Consider the following 17,510-nt stretch of genomic DNA (forward strand, 5'->3'; position numbering starts at 1 on the left):
GCTGAGCGAGAATAGAATAACCCACCTGCGATTTGAGGCACAAAAGCCAGTATCACCCAGGGAAAAATTCAAGAGCAGACTACCTTTCTTAACAGAACAATTTCCAGCACCAGTGCAATGTATTCAGATATCAGTTATTACACCTTACACAACAAATCCATTCTTCTCTTTTTATTCTTTGTTGTGTTCCCTCTGTCTCTCTCTGAAAGTGAGAACGAGATTGTTTGAGCAAACAAAAGGGGCCAGCAAAGGAAGAGAAGAGCAAAGGGGGTGAATGAATGCACTGGCAACTGTGATTGGAAAAGCATCTTCCTATGAGGTGACTTCAAATGACAATGCAACAGATGTCCACCTAAAGGCTGGCTCGGGCTGATAGAGCATGATTATGGAGATAAGTCAGGTCTCCTCCTAGTATTGTTCAAACGCACAAACTCCATTTTTTGTTTTCATCTGGGAACTATAATAAGGCGGTCACTCTTTGGCCTGTTAACAGGAGGGAAAGATCTATAAAGGAAGTATTTTTTCTGACCTTTTGCTGCTTCATCTTGTTGTAATTAATGATTTGAACTTGTGTCGTTATAGTTAAAAATACTGTGTAAATAATTTCTAGAATAACGTTAATAAAAAATATACACAGTCTACAAAGGCATGGAGCTTATTAGCATGTGGAAATGGGCTCATCACTGTCATACGATGACCAAACTTTTGGTAATGGACTTCAGCTAGTATAGCGCTTTTCTAGTCTATTGGCGCGTTTTAAACCGCTGGTCACCCCTAACCATTTACACCCCATTCACACACTGATGACAGAGGATGTAAAGCTTCCATCAGTATTAACAAAGCCCAGACACACACTTTCACACACCACTGATGCAGCAATAGTAGCAAAAACATTTCTGAGACTTATTTGATGTCATCCAATTTATACCTTCTTCAAGCACTACAGGTTAATTTGCTTCGATCAATGCAAGTGTCTTTAAAAAAGAAAATTGAAAAATAGAGTTGAATTAAATATCCTTACAGTTGATTCATTTGTATGTAAAAAAGACTCAGGCGTATCCTCGTGTAATGATCAGCTAATAGATGTCTTTTTAAGGTTACTTTTGGGCTTTTTATGCCTTTATTTAGAGACAGGACAAGGGATAGAGTCAGAAATCGGTGAGAGAGAGAGAGAATGGGGAAAGACCATAGACTGTAAAAACATGCGGAAAAGGAGCCACAGGTCAGATTTAAACCCGGGCTCTGCCTGGAGCAGCGATGCCTCCATACATGGGGCGGGCACACTAACCGCTAGGCTACCGGAGCCCCACCCAAGGACACTTCTGACATGTGACTACAAGAGCTGGGGATTGAGCCCCCCACCTTCCAGTACAAAATGACCAACTCTAACCATCAGCAACAGCCGCCCAAAGGTGAAACAATTATTTAAAGAAAATCTGAACGTCTCTATCAACGGACAGTGTGTATTTGTGTCGGATACATTTTTCATCCTGTTCTTTCCTTCAGAAAAAAATCACTTGGATACAGCTGAACTCATCGAAGCGAAATGACAGCCAATCACAAACTGTGATTTTAGTAATGGAGAAAGAATGGGCCAATCAAAGGTCTTAGAATTTATTATAGAGCCATTCTCTCCTCCAAAGAGGAAGTTAGAGTAGTGAAAGAGGCCAATGAGAAACCAGATTGGTGTGCAGCATCCGGCTACTCTCTGAGCCTTGGAGATTTTTGGCTTAAAAAAAGAACAACAAACCCAAAAGCTTCTTTACCGAGGAGTGCAAAGCGTAGCGCTCAGAAATTCCATCCTTCTTCCTTCTTCCCAACTTCTCAGCTGGCCATTACTAATCCTGACACAAAGGTGCTTACTTCTGTGTGGCAGCATTTGGAGCAGTGCTGTAAGATATTATTTACATCACAACCAGTCTCCACAGAACAGAGAGAGAGCCGGAGTGTCGGCTGCGCAGCCAGCTGTGGGGCAGGTAGGCCGTAAAAAGAGAAGTGAGTACTGAAAGCTGATCTTGGCAGGCTCACGTGAGTCAGACAAACTCTGCCTTTCATCCAGGGTTCTCCAAAAACTGTCCTTCAGTGAGACAACTGAAACCAAACTCCTTCAAAGCATTTGAACGAAGCTGTACAATGAATCTTCCACTTCTGAATATTATAAAGCTGAGTGAAGCTGAGGACGGCCAAATAAGAGCGGTACAAGGGTACAAAAACGTGTCTCTTCCAGTAGTTCACAGAACAGATCCACAAACACTAAAAAGTGGAAACAAAGTCTACACCATGACGTGAGTTTGTATGGCCGTGCATTCTCGCACTGACATGTGCTTTTTTTCTACCAGGAATCATTTATCTGAGGGAGGAGGGGCCGGTGATGAATGGTTTCCAGCGTAAAGAGGAGAAAAGAGCAGGCACTCAATCCAACTCTTTCACTCAATAGAAAGAAGTCCACAATACATCCCTCTGTGTGCTGAGGAGGACAGAGCTCCACTTTAACCTACAGTACCTTACTTAAAAAAAAAAAAAAAAAATCGAAAGAGAAAGAGGAGAGAGGTCTGTTTTCATTTAGAGCACTCCTCGATATGACAGCCACAATGAAAAAAGTATGGCTTTAGAGCGTTATAGCCTATAGGTAACAGCCTCACTGGCAGTGATCCTGGTGACAGTTGTCTCGTTAGTTGTCTTCATTTCTTTGTTTGATTTGTGGTGTCAAGCTGTCACAGAGTAGACTGGCATTGCAGCACTCCCTGTTTTTCCTCTCTCTCAAATATTTCCCCTCTCTCTTTCTACTCTCCCTCCGCCTGGTTAGTTTCTCTTCCCACTCTCTTCCCGTTTTCAGTCTGGTCACTCCTCGCAAACCCCCTTCCGTTGCTAGCCCTCACTCTCCGCTCCCTACTTTCCTCATTCATCTCTCGCTCTCTCTCTCTCTCTCTCTCTCTCTCTCTCGTGTTTCTGTGTTCTCCTTTGCCTCTCTGGCAGAGGAAGTTGGACCAGTCTGGTCCTAATGAACCCCTGCAGGCTCCCCTAAACCCCCACTCTGATTTCCGTAAGTGACTCTGGCAGGGCCTTAAAGGAGCCCTGGGTTGCTCCAAGACGCATTCAATAAAAATGTCAGATGGAAAGATCAGAAAGTCCTTTTTACCCATGCTTTGATTCATTTCAGCATCAGCATTGCATAGAGTGTAGTCTCAATATCACTCTGTAAAACAGGAGAGTGAGAATGTAGGAAGAGAGCTTATCAGTGTAATATTTTTTTCACAGAGCAGGTTTATCCTTTGCCCATCATCTGGCTAAACATATAAAAATCAGAAGGTGAGCTGCAGCCATTAACATACTCATATATAACGCTTTCTGCACCTGGAGCTGTGCATCCGAGACACATAAGTAATCTGCAAGAGTTTATGAGGGCCACTGTGAAATAAATTACTCCTTTTTATCAACTACCCATTCGGTTTCAATTGTCTGTGAACTGCAGTCCCTCTGCTGATCTTTATTGCAGGTCCTAAAGTAAAAACCGAGAGGTAGAAATGCAACCAGTAGATTTTACATGCCTTATTTGATCTGATAAAGTTTATTAATTTCCAAGTTGGAAATTCTTTCGCCCTCTAGTTTGGATGCCGGCTCAGTCTCATAATGTTTCAGCCCTCTGGAAGTGTATTGCTCGAGTAATAAAGCAATAGCAAATTCAAAGCCTAACAGTAACACTATTATTACTGTAGCCGCTGGCCATTCTGCACACCTAAGAGAATAAAGAGAAATAAAGGAGAGAGAATAAATTCAATCTCAGTTTATCCTGCGCTTCAACAAGAACTTTGATTCCAACATCATTCAACAATTCATTATTATCATTTCAATTACGGATCGTCCACACAAAATCCTTACAATGATTATATGACCAACTCATTGTTATAAATGTAGTGGGCATGTAACAGTAGCGCTTGTGGCCTCTGCTGTGTCATACCGACCCTAATAACACAGCAGCAGCAATGGATCAACAACAATCAGCTGCTTTTTTTTTTCCACAACAAATTGCTTCCTCCCATCAACATCTATTCTCTGTGTGGAATACTCGTCAAACAAGTGCAAGGGCTGCTTGTGATTAATCGGTTCAGAAAAACGACCCCCTCTTATTATTCCTGGCAGAGAGTAAACAACCGCTGCTTTGACAAGCCGCCCATTCTGCCCCGCACACTCAAGGGTATCGGCACAGTTCAACCGCTGTCAGAATGGAGTGTTTGTTGCCGTACAATGGTGGAACGAAAAAAGGGAAGCAGGGAGGGAGAGCACGAGTAGCAGAGTGACAGAAAGACAGACAGCTGGCCGCCATGTTAAGTCGCTCTCTTGTTTCAGCCGTCTTATCAATCACTGTTTTGTTCTTTTTGTGGCGTTTTTAGTGGACCAGTCTGACACGGGGGAAACTCTAGCTGAGCATGCTGAGCTGCTGGTAAAGGTCCTAGGAGTGAGCAGCTCGACGCGTAGCTTAGCCACCAGGAAGTCTGACCTGTGTGACTGGCAGGCAGGGTGCAGGGAGTGTCTATTTTTAAATATCTTTTTTCATCTTCTTTCAAAGGCACACACAGATAAAATCAGACACAGCCACAGAAAGCAAATGGTGCGTTTTAGTTTTTTGAGGAGTTCCAAAAAAAAAAAAAAAAACCTATGAAATGAACATAGTTATGCTGTCGCACACAAAAAATAAAGCTTATTCAAGCCTAAAAACTTTAAAACATGCAAAAGTATATCAACAAAATACACCTAAGGTCCCAAACTGTCAGTCTTAAATGTGCAAGGGTATAAATCTTCTTTTACAGTCCCTCGCACACACAGCAGTTCCATATGTCAGTCATAAACATGCAATATAAATCTTCTCTCTCAATCACGCACGCACCCAAAACACAGACACATACAAACAGTGGCTGGTGCTGCCATACACGCCACATGATAAATGACTAAATGTTGGGGTGTGTTTTCAACTGCCCCACATATGAGGCCTGTGCGCTCCTAATTTGATACTTATTCCATGAAATAGTCATGTTGGGGGAAAATGGATGTGGATAGAGACAGACAGTCCCATACATCATTCTAATTATTCTTTAATAAACCTCTTATAAGCCAAACTGTGGCTCGTAGGCAACTACTGCCACCTAGGGTTTACAACAAGAAAGACACCCCATCAGAGCTGAGGACGAGATCCATGGACATTTAAATAAGAATGAATCCTTCTAATTGTCAAAGATCAATAAAAAATAAATTAAAAAAAATAAAAAAGGGGGAACGAAAGCTACAAGAGAGACCCTGAGAGATAACTGGGAATATCAAACAGTTTGTATTCTCCTCTTTCATTTTTCAGCCTACAAAAATTCAATCATGAGGGGATGAGATGTATTTGGAGAGCACAGGCAGCAAGTAAATGTTCCACCTGGCTGTTGTAGGAGTTTAAAAAAAACTTTATAGAAAATATCTAAAAGGCAGGCTGACCTCTAAATCCTTCTTCTAAAACTCTAAAGCTATACAATTATTTAAAAAACATATTCTAATTCTGCACAGATGAAATAGAAAAGTGTGATGCTATGTTTAGCCCACACATGACATTCATAGTATTTTCAGAAGTCATATTTCACTTGGTGTGTGCTGGGGATGTTGGGGAGGACAAAATGACACATGATGTTTGTGTGTATCGGGGAATCTGTTTATACTTGCCAGCACAGATTACTTCGAACAAACACCTCCCCAACACAAACACACACACACACACACACACAAACACAAACACACATATACACTTGCACTCAAAGGAAAGGTCTGGATTATGTTGGCTCTGAGGAACGGACAGGGAAATTTAAACTCATCTTGAAACAATCGGTGATGTAAAACAGAAAGGGAGGAAAGTTGTAAGAAGGGGGCTAAGGCAGGGGAGAGGAGAAAAGGTTTAAGAATCAGCGCCCTTGGGGGAGCAGTCCAGCTGCAGTCTGTTGGTCTGTTGTCGTAATGCCTATTCACACACACACACACACACACACACACACACACACACACACACACACACACACACACACACACAAACACATTGAGACACAAACAATCCCGTGCCACGGTTGACCTAACCGTGCCTGCCTCATTAGCTGCCAATCACTCTGTACAACTCGTCCAGGAGGGACATAAAGAGGGAAAGAGATGGATGAGGACATGCTAGTTAGATTGCAGCCATCAATAATCAAGCTGCCTATGCTCCTGTGAAAGTTGGCATCTTAACTGAACAGTCACAAGTTAAGCACCATAAAAGTGGGCAAACATGACTTCCTCCTCTTTTTTTTTTTTTTTTTTTTTTCTATCTGGAATGGTCTGTTTATGTGTTTTCAGCAGGACTTTCCATGCCTCTTCAACTGGATAAAAAGATGGGCTGTGGGTTGGAGTTGGTTTGGTGAGCAGTAGACAAGCCAACTACACACACACAAACTACAGAGGAAAATCCCCTTGAGGGACAAATACTTCACATCCAGACACACAAACACACACACAGGGAGCAGCAAACACCCGCGGTTGCATGCAGAAGCTTTCATAGAGCATGTGTATTTATAGTGCAGAAGAACACACATACAGTACCTACAGTATGTATGCATCCATCAAACATACACACAACACAAATCAAGTGTAGATTCACACACTACCTCCGGTTCCTTTACTAACACAAATGAGAGCCCTCACACACAGACCCTAACAAGCAAGGCCGAACAGCCTTTGAGCTGCCTGCAGCCTGACACTGCAGAGACAGCTTCACACGCACCAGGCAGGTTTCTAATTATTCATGCTCACTACAAACACTTGTTTCTTTTTATTTAGAGTTCACCAGCTGGAGATCTTTTTCTTTCCCAGTGCATGTGGGCAACTCAAACAACAAAATCAATTGAGAGCCTGTAATGAGGCCAAGCTATATCCACTCGTCCTTGTGTTGGAGTGCATGGACACCAATCAGGATGTTATGAGTACAATAAATACCAGGTTCTATAGCAGGATCTGAGTTAAGTATAAGGGGCTGTTGCATTGTAAGAGTAGGTTTTTATAACCTCCCTGTCCATGCTCCTCGCCCACCAGACCTCTTGTAATATTTTATCCCTTTTTCTTCACTTGGTTTGTAGTTGTTTGTCGTACTGGCTTATAGCACAGAGGTCCTGGAAAAACTTGAAAAAGGTGCAGAATGCGAATGTCCTATTGCTATAATCTGCAGTCGGGTGGAGGCACTCCTCATGACTCAAACTAGACTAGACTAGAGATGTAGATGTGTGGGATACAATTTATTTTAGGATCAAAACATCCTTACAGAATCTATGAGAAAATTCTATGTCACCAGGCAGTACCTGAGCCAAATTAAAAAATGAAAGTATGCAGTTCTGCATTGAGAATGGTGTCTTTTGAGTCTCTCATTTGTGTCTTTTTTTGCTTCCAAAGATGAAGAAAACTTTCTGAAACTCTTAAAGCCAAAGCCCTGGTCCTGACAATACACACCACAGTCTAAGGAGACTTTGTGTGTCTGTGTGTGTGAGAAGATGCATTGTGAGTGTGTGTGCATGTTAGGCGCAGATCATGGCTCAATGAAACGCCTTCCCTATACGAGACACAGATGCCGTCTGGGCTGGTTTAATGAAAGTGAACGTCTCGGGTTACACCATTTGAGCAAGTGTGTGTGCATGTGTGTCCTCTTATGTAGTGCTGATGTTTTGAATGTCAATAGGAGGTAAAACTTGTGTTGAAAACCCTGCTGAATTAAGATAAGCATCGCACAAAAGCCTGTCTCTTTCTTTGTACCTTCTCTTCTCCCCTTTCTATACTTGGTCCGAGCACAAAGCGCCCGATTGATGCCTAGCCTCGGTTTGAGAAGCATCACACCTGCCTTCTCTGTTTTCCCCCCTGTGACAAGCTATTTAGCAGGTGTGTGCTGAACCGCGGGTTTGTTCTCTTAAGTATCTGTATTTGTTATCAGTTTTATTGCAATGATTTCTCTTTGTGCTTGTCTGCTTACAAAGAGCCGGTGTATTCTGTCTTGCACAGAGGCTTTTTTTTTTTGCGATAGTAAGATAGAGCCGAACTTATCGTCTAATCATGGGAATTTGGTGTTGCACTATTGTCAAAAGAGAAAGAAACTGTTTTTTTTTTTACTGCGGATGAGTAATTTAAGGATGTGAGGTGTAATCATGTTCCTTTTTCTGAGCAAGCCTCCTACACCCACTCAGTAAAGGGCAGACAAAAATACAAACACAATAGGGCAGGACAAATGTCATTTGACAGTCTTATATAAGCCTATATATACCAGCTCGCTTTCAGGTATCTGACTGGCTTTGAGTTTACACAGGTTGAACTTTCATTTCCTGGCTGCGAGTTTGCATGTCCGACAACGAACTGTGACGTTTTAAAGAGTAAGAGAGGAAGACAGTGTCGGAAAAACCAGTGTGGGTAAAGCAACCAACAAGGCGTGGCGAGTGTAATTCACAGTGACACCGACAAGGAAACCTGAGAGGTGAAGTCCACAAATGCAAAACAAACCTGCGAGACCTAGATCGTGTTTTCCGCTCCTGGGGGTGACAGAAGTAAGAAATAAAAAATGGTGAAATGGAGTGAAATAGATTTAATTTACCACACAATGTTGCAAAGTGATCTGCTGAAAAATTTAATTTGGACCTAAGGGCTTGCTATGGGGTACCAATTGTGGCAGCCAGCCTTTGGGCCTGACTGCGCGTTGTGTCCCTGCTGAATAGGAATGAAGTCGACGTCACTTAAAAGCGGTAATAAAGTTATTTTCAGGCTTGACAGCGTACGCAGTGAGGATTTAAGAAGGGGCCTCTGCTTGCAACTATCCCCTGACTAATCAGTTGAATTTTGGAAATAAATGATTGTTGCTGTAAATGTTGCGTGAAAGAGATGCCGGCTTCTGTGTAAGCGCGCGCGTGTGTGTGTGTGTGTGTGTGTGTGTGTGTGTGTGTGTGTGTGTGTGTGTGCATGGACATGTGTTCCGTATGCGTGGGATGTTAATTGATGAGCGTTATAGAGAGCTGCTGGTAGCACAGGGGGGATCATTACTGCTGGAGTGGAACAACTGCATTCACGGCTGTTTGCCACGTCTCATGCACATTTCTGCACACATTTGCGTGCACAATCACTAAATACGCACACACGCGGTCACGGTGCACCAGCAGTCAAACGGAAAGTCATCCCTTTGCTCTCTCTTGTACATCTTTTTGTCATATTATTCAACTGCTCAGCCAAACTGAAAGACTCAGGTAGAGTAATTATGACACCCTAATTCCACAATGACTCTTCTGAAAACACTAACTTTAGGATATCTAACTTTTTTTTTCAAATTAGAGTTTTGGAAATCCCAAGATTTATCTTGGTATGGCATGATGGGTAAAAACAAACACTTATCCCAGAGGCATTCCCCGTCCTTGAGTCAATTTGTGGGGTTTAGGGGGGTGCAGCCACTTTGGGTTAAAGGATCTAGGTCATGCTATAACTGACTGGCTGACATCAGAATGGTGAAACAGAAATCCTGGAGTGGACTCTGAACTCTTCTCCATCTCTTGAATGACTGATAGTTAAGACACTGACACTGACACTGAGGGAATAAAGGGTGGGTGTTTTGAGAGCCAACCTGCCGTCCTGGGCTATATTTAACTACCTTGCATGTATGTGTGTGTTTGTGTGTGTACTCACACGAGGAAGGGTCATCTTTGTCTAATCATATATGCTGCCATGTATGCAGAGTTGCAGACATTTCAATTTGTGCGTGGCTGTGTATGAATGCACACATGCATGTAATTGTGTGTATGTTTGTGGTTGTGAGTCTGTCCTTGTGTGCCGAGGTGCATGAATACATACTCGAGACTATGTGGGAGTTTCTCTGTGTTTCTGTGCACCAGGGGACAAGAGCGTGTAAGCAAAATCAGCGGGTGTTTATGCTTTCTGTCAGTGTCGGGCAATGTCTCCCTCTCTCCTGCCGATGCCACAATACTTCAGTTTAGGAGCTTCTGTCACTTAAGAAGCAGCACAGACAGGTGAGACTCCACAGAGTGCAGTGCTGCTTTTTCTCTGACAAACATACAAATACTTACCCTAAAAAAAACAACCATAAATCACAGAATATTCTCCTACTGTATTTTAATTTTTTCCATAATGTTTCGCTATTTAAAAACAATGATTGGAATAATTGAAAAACATTTTTGTACTGTATTTTCATTTTTTCCATAATGTTTCGCGATTTAAAAACAATGATTGGAATAATTGAAAAAAAATTTATACTGTATGTGAATGTATACATTCCAATAACTAAATTAAACTGTGCCTTTGACTAATGGGGTAAATACACATTTGTTTGTAATGAAATTTGAAAAAAAATGAGCATTCTTTTAAAAAATGAAAACACACTTTTTAAAACACAAGTTCAATACACACACAGACACCAACACATGCACACAGACACACGTTCGGACTTGTACCTCCAGTAGCCAGGGTTTGAGTTTGCGGTCCAGAATGATGTCGAAGCCTAGGACCTCAAAGCAGACGCTGTCGCTCCCTGGTGGCTGGCCGGGGCGACACATGCGGTAGGCATGCAGCACATGGGGCTCAGCCACTATTAATGTCTTCACAACCAGCTCCTGGCAGGACACACACACACAAATACAAAGAGAGAGATCACCATCTGAGCTGACAAAGAGAACACACACTTTGACCCTTTTTTGGTTTGTTTCATCTATCCTGCATAGCCGACAGCTGCAATTTTTAGCAGCTGATTAAAGTTCCTCTTTAATTGAAAATTGTCCAATTAGTAGTCCCAGTTTAGTTGCAGGTTAAAACTGCAGCAAAAAAACTTGAAACTGTAAATCAGGGACAAACTCTGAAAATGTGAGTCACATCAAACATAGAATAAAAGACCTGTGACCCCAAAACACTGTCCTTCTTCGTTATTATTTAAAGTAGTAGGAGTGCAATCCAAAATGTCCCCAAAGTCTTCTGTGTCTTGAGATATCGTTTCAGTTTAAAAGCCAAGGAGAAACAGAGAGTGTTACTGGCACATTTCAAACACAACAATGTTTTCGGTGGTCCATCTGTGTGGCTTGTGGCTCCCAGCCTGTGGTCACATTGTGTGTGTGTGTGTGTGTGTGTGTGTGTGTGTGTGTGTGTGCTTGCTCGTATGTTTGCTGCTTACTACCTGCCTGCCTACTCCAACTGTGCAACTGGGGTAAACATGCTCACTCTGACAAACACAGAAATACACACTCTGCCCAAAGCTTCCACTCACCCTTCCAGCCCCACACAGTGCTGCTGGCCTGCAGTTGCCCAGTCCAATCTGACTGCTGGGGGCAGGAGGGGGGCATTGTGTTCTGGCCCTGGCCTGATAAGGCCTCAGCCCCCCCCCCCATGCCCTTTTCTATCTGTCTGTCCCTCACACACCTCCGTCCATCTGTCCATCCATCCACCCGTGTGACCCACAGGCTGCTCAGCACAAACACCTGCTCCCACTTCCACAGTTTATGCCACAAGTCCCTCGTACTAAGGTGTGTGTTTGTGTTAATGTCCCTTCCCCCATTACCTCTCTGCTTATCCTGAGCCTCCATCCCTGGCCTCTGCAGAGTACAGTGTAGCTGTGAGCCTTTCGTCTTCAACCAATTCAATAAGCCTCTTATTATTATTTTTTAGCCTCACCTGCATTATTATTCATTTGTTTTATCGTTCTAGCTATTTCACTCATTACATCTCTGCTTTAAAAGCATCATTTTTCTTTGTGTCTTATTTTAAGGATTTCTTGGTGGCTTGTGATGTTTGCAACTAACTCTATGCTCCTGGGTTCATTGACAGTGAGACAAACTAAAAAAGATATTTAGACTGCAAATAGGTTTAAGTGACTCTTTCCCTAATGTTAATTGTGGTGTAATCAGACTAATAAGACAAACTAAACTGAGTGAAGAAGATACATCTAAGGCATTATCTTAACATGAGCATGCATTTATTATATTTTATTCAGCTGCTATAAATGTATGCACAAACACTCTTCAAAATTATTTTTTGAAACGCTTCATTATAATAGTGTTAATCTACTTTGCTAAGAGATATTCACTCGCTTAAAAGTATCATTCCATATAGTTTGAAAAATCTTCATTGTTTCTAGATGTAAAAAAAAAAAGAAAAGCAGCACTGTTGTCACTTGAATGGTGGTCCAACATGAGAGTGAATGGGTTCTAACTGTTTCATTTTACTGACTGTACCACACACTTCCTCTGACACACACTCGGCACAAAGCTTCCCCTTCCCAGTCAAGCCCCACATAGTGCTGCTGTTTGCAGAGTCCTGTCTGCACACTAGGTGCAGGAGAGGAGTGTGATGGCCTGGCTCTGGACTACATAACTAGCCCATTTGTAGTCAGATGCTGCTCTCAAAATTACACCCACAGAAAAAAGCTCAGGTCAAACCTTGGACACTTTAAAGCGCATCAATAATACCTCAATATGAAAGACATGTCAGTGATTCTCACGAAAAAAAAAAACTTGGTATTTTTAACCCCTTCAGGCAATCTTTTTAGCAAACAAACTCTCTGACTCTCTGGCAGTAAATGTTGGCGGGAAAAGTCAGGGCAGCCTGCTAGGTCTGTATGGGAACAAAATGTAAGAGGAGAGATGAAAAGAGAAAAAATGAGAGGAGGACAGGCAGAGAGCAAAAGAAATACAGAGTTGAAACAAAAACCCAGTGTGTGAGTGCAAACGGACAGCACTAACACCACCAAGTGATGAAACTTATGAAGAAAGAGCAGAGAAGAAAATGGTGAGAGAGCAAGAGAGGAAAGAGGACTGCCTGGCTGAGTCAGAAGTCTACACTCTGGTGTGTCAGTGTGGGACAAGGAAGACGAGAGAAAAAGACGAAGAAGTGAGGAAAACTGAAGAAGGAAAAAGAAACTAGGACTTTCACACCTAGAAATAATGTAACACATGGAGAGATTGCACAAGATTGATGAGAGGAGGTGTAAGGAAAAGAAACACTAACTAAACAAGAACATTAAACTGGCAACAATACCTACAACGGCCTCAAATGGAACTTTGTTTAACATTCACATAGGAAAAGTGAAAGCTGATGGACAGAAGAAAGCAAAGATTGACTTGAAGAGAGTTAATAACCAATAGGATTTGATTTTGAAAGTGAACACTGCTAGCCTGAAATAAGAGTGTAAAATAGAACACAGGCATTGGGGGACTATACAAACTTAAAGACTATAGAGAGAGGCAAAAGGTTAAGGCCAAGAATGAAATAGAAAAGACCATAAACCGAAGACAGTAGAAAAGACAGGATTAAAATAAAGAGAAGAGGGGCATATAATCCAATGGATAGGTATGAAAAGTGGGTACAAAAGAAGATATATGAAACAGGTCCAGGAAGTAAATGTGTCATCCAAAAAGAAAAGAAAATGAACTAGGTAAAGGTGTTTGTATGAGCTGAGAGTGGTGCCAGAAAGACAGAGCTCACCCTCCAGGAATGATGTTTTTTTTACTGAGCTCTTCCTGGAGCTAAACAAAGCTCTGAAGCTCTCTGAATTACTGTCATAACAAATCATATCAAACATTTGCTGTCCCGCTTGCGTGCTATGTGCGATGTGTGTTGCCTAGTGGCAAAAGAATGTGTATATCTATGAGCGTACACTTACAGCGTGCTCTCAGGATGTATGCATGCGTTGTTTGTGTTTGTGGTGAGTTTCGTTATCACAGCGCACATCCTTGGTTTTGTACACATCCGTCACACATATGTCCGTGTGTCTGTGTTTTGTGTGTGTGTGTTCAGGTGGACTTCCTACGTACCGAGACGTCTCCCCAGAACTTGGACACGTCGTAGTCGTTGGTGCGGAGAAACTCAGTGAACCAGCTGATGGACCTCTTGCTGCCTTTGTCCACCGTCTCGTCTCGCTCAAAGTTCTCGTTGTGTTTGTTGACCGAGTAGTTGGTCAGATGCATGTAAAGCTGGCTCTGCGGACACAACAGGGAGAAATGGTTGATTTGAATCAATTAAAATTACCTTTACACAGCTGTCTTCGTCTAATCTTATCAAGTTTAATTTAATTTGATAGCAATGCAACAGCTAGCTCTCATGTAGAAACATAGTTCTGACCATTAAAGCCACAAAAGTAGAGACTAGAGACTGATTATAACCATCATCTAAATGACAAAACAAAACAAGCTTAAAAGAGGGATTATTCCAATATATTTAGAAATCAATCAAATTTATTCATAAAGCACATTTAAAAACAGCAACAGCTGGGGCGCCAGTTGCCTAGTGATTAATTTGCGCGCCCCATACACAGAGGCAACAGTCCTTAAAGGAGGCGCCGGGCAGCCCGTGCTCGAATCCGACCTGTGGCACCTGTGCCGCATGTCATTCGCCACTCTCTCTCCCCATGATACCGACTCTATTAATCACTGTCCTCTCCAGTAAAGGCATAAATTCCCCAAGAAATCATCTTTAAAGAAAAAAACAACAACGCTGCTGCTGTCCAAAGTGCTGTTCATGGAACAATGTAGTATAACAATTACATTATTGGAAAATACTTCATATCTAGGGACAATTTGACCAGATGTGGTGCTTGAGTGGTAGGCCTGTGATGTATTTGTGAAGAAGTCAACTTAATTTCTAAGCTCTGACAACATTCAAAACTGAATTTCTCAGCAACAGCAGATCATATTTTCACCAGATGGCATGCTTTGCTTGTTGTTGGATACAAATCATGTTCTTCTTCTTACCCCTGATTTCCTTTATTTAATGAGCAGATAGCTTTTAAGTCGTCTGCTCCCAGCTTCCTGTTCAATGCATTCACACTTATAGTAGTCCAGCACAACCACAATCTAAAACTTAATGATAACGCCACTGAAGCTAAAAGCTGGCACTGCCATAGTGAATACTTTTTCAATACATAGTGTATTTAATGAAACAGCTTATGGTACCTTTGGCTTTGCTGTGAAGAGTAATTACACCTTTGACGGTGACGATTATCAACTCTGCTAAGAACACCCCTTACAGATGTTCATGCTTTTATCCCCACAGAGCAAATAACTATTCTGTAATGTAAGCGTTTTCTTTAAAGTTATGAGGGTTGACAGGAATAAAGGAAAAAAAGTCTTAGCTGGCAATGTAGTCTCCTGTCATCATCACATGGTGTGTGTTAAAATGTAAAGAACATCTCACTGTTCTGTATGGGAATAATCAGTTCTTAAGTGGTGCTAATTATAATTAGTGATAATTAGAGATAGGGGTGCAGAAATGCAAAATTTTCTTGAATCGATTACTCTTCCCGTTATTAAAGCGAGTACTCGAGTAATCGTTTTGTAGTTCTTTTTTTTTCTGTGATTCTTTTCCCCCACAGGAGGCCCCGGCCCCAAATATGACGCGACGCCGACTGTATCTATTGATTAATTTGAATCTTCCGGATTTTAACAATTGTTGGTAATAGGCCTTTGTATTAACGTTCAAATTAGGAAATTTCTTACTTCAACAGACAGCACACCTCAAATAAAAATTCACACAGACGTATCTTATGACCGTTTCAACACTTTTTCATTATGATTAGAGCAGTGAGTGTGGCGAGCGGACGTGCAGACATCAATTCACACTTGTCGCACGTTGCAGGTGTTTTGACAGCAACATTCTGTTAACAAAGACTACAGTCTGCAGTGTAGAGCACACTTTACTCTGGTAAATGAAGTTACAATAGAACAGGTGAACACTTTAAGTGTCTGTCTGTTTCATCTTTCTCCTCTGTACGTAATGACACACTCGCTCAATCTCACTCGTCCGTCCGCTATGAGCTATTTCTCCCTATAAGGTTGTTCCTTTTTGTAATTATTAAAAGAATAATCATGTAAAATTCCAAAATATAGGAAAACATCTAGTTATGCTGCTCTGTCCAGGATGATCAAACGTCATTGATTTGGCGGAGTAAAGCGGTAATCGCAAAGAGAAAGTCCTTCTTTTTCTGAGGACTAAAAAGACAATTTGAACTGAACTTTCGTAGATCATATTGCATATTTTGTTTGTTTGGGACTTTTTGTTCATTGTGAATTCATAGGGGGGTTAATTAAAGGGATATTTTTGTTAGGGTAGCAGCGTACGGATCAACAACGGACGCGTTTCAGCACAGAGCCTTTATCAGCGCTTTGTTTGTCATCTATTTTCTTTTTGCGCTCATGCACCTGAAGTTTGAGTGTGCTCCTTTTTTTCTGTTTTGAATTAGGCCTATCCTAGAACCCACAATGCAACAAGAAACATTTACAAAAATGTGGACCACAAAACGATTATCGATTACATTTTTTTTGTAACCGATTATTATTTAATGAGCTTTGCACCACTAATGAGAGAAACAGCAGAACAAGTTCACACTCGTAGAAGAGCACATTACGCCCACGGATTCAACCATAGTGCCTCAATGGCCTCATTGAATGGTTGACTATAGCTATTGTTTAACCCTTGATGTTTCTCTTTAAACACTATTGCTTACATTTGGACACAATACATCCTTGTCCTTAACATACATGGTAATAACACTGTGGCTGCAGGCCACTCCAGCCTCTGATATCTGTCTGGCAGCCACTCTCTGTGGGATTGAACATCCATCTCCATGGCATGACTCACTCCATCAAGTGTCACAGACTGGTAAGACAATACACACAGGATAGGAGGGATCCATCTTGTCTGTGTGTGTGTGTGTGTGTGTGTGTGTGTGTGTGTGTGTGTGTGTGTGTGTGTGTGTGTGTGTGTGTGTGTGTGTGTGTGTGTGTGTTCATATTGTAGATAACATCATGCTTGATAGGAAGCTGCATTTGTGTGTGTGTGTGTGTGTGTGTGTGTGTGTGTGTGTGTGTGTGTGTGTGTGTGTGTGTGTGTGTGTGTGTGTGTGTGTGTGTGTGTGTGTGTGTGTGTGTGTGTGTGTGTGTGTGTCATCAGCAGACTGTGCTTCAGCAGGTGCAAAACCTCAAGGCAAATATGAGCGGCTTGATATTACAGGAGACATCTGGCATGCGGACGTTTACACTCAGCTGTGTGCATACAGTCTGCCTGCACACAGCTCAGTGTGTGTGTGTGTGTGTGTGTGTCTCTAATGAGTACTGGATTACTTGCCTGTCCCTATTACTGTTATATCTACATGTTATTTTTGTAGAAGTTTGTCCTGTCATTCCATTTTATGTTTAGCTTCTGTGAAACACTCTGTCACTGTGGTTTGAAAAAGACTTTAAATGATTAGAACTGGTGTCATAAATGTCTTTTACTCACCAGGTTAGCCTCACTGGGTGCATGGTACTTCTCTGTGCCCATGCGAACCAGGCCGTCGTTGTAAAGGAAGATGCGAAGAGGGTCACATGAAGTGACCAGGATGTAGATGCGCAGGTCGAACTTGTAACCCTCCATCAAGAAAGGCTTGTCAAGATACTCCTGAACGATAAAGTGCTCCTGGGCTGGCAGCTTCTCACAATTACGTATAAGCGAGATCCTGC

General features: G+C 42.0%; 1 protein-coding gene across 3 annotated transcripts in view; it reads right to left on the bottom strand.

The window, feature by feature from the left end:
- Positions 1–17,510, bottom strand: part of ttll7 (tubulin tyrosine ligase-like family, member 7) — a 72,532-nt gene that overhangs the window by 37,624 nt on the left and 17,398 nt on the right. For all 3 annotated transcript variants that reach the window (XM_020648648.3, XM_020648650.3, XM_065955845.1), the window contains exons 7-9: positions 17,290–17,506; positions 13,830–13,994; positions 10,485–10,643 (exon numbers count right to left, since the gene is read on the bottom strand). In XM_020648648.3, coding sequence (XP_020504304.1) covers positions 10,485–10,643; positions 13,830–13,994; positions 17,290–17,506 — 541 coding nt within the window. The remainder of the gene's footprint in view (positions 1–10,484; positions 10,644–13,829; positions 13,995–17,289; positions 17,507–17,510) is intronic.

Source organism: Labrus bergylta, chromosome 6 (genome assembly GCF_963930695.1).
Source record: "Labrus bergylta chromosome 6, fLabBer1.1, whole genome shotgun sequence".
Classification (NCBI taxonomy): domain Eukaryota; kingdom Metazoa; phylum Chordata; class Actinopteri; order Labriformes; family Labridae; genus Labrus; species Labrus bergylta.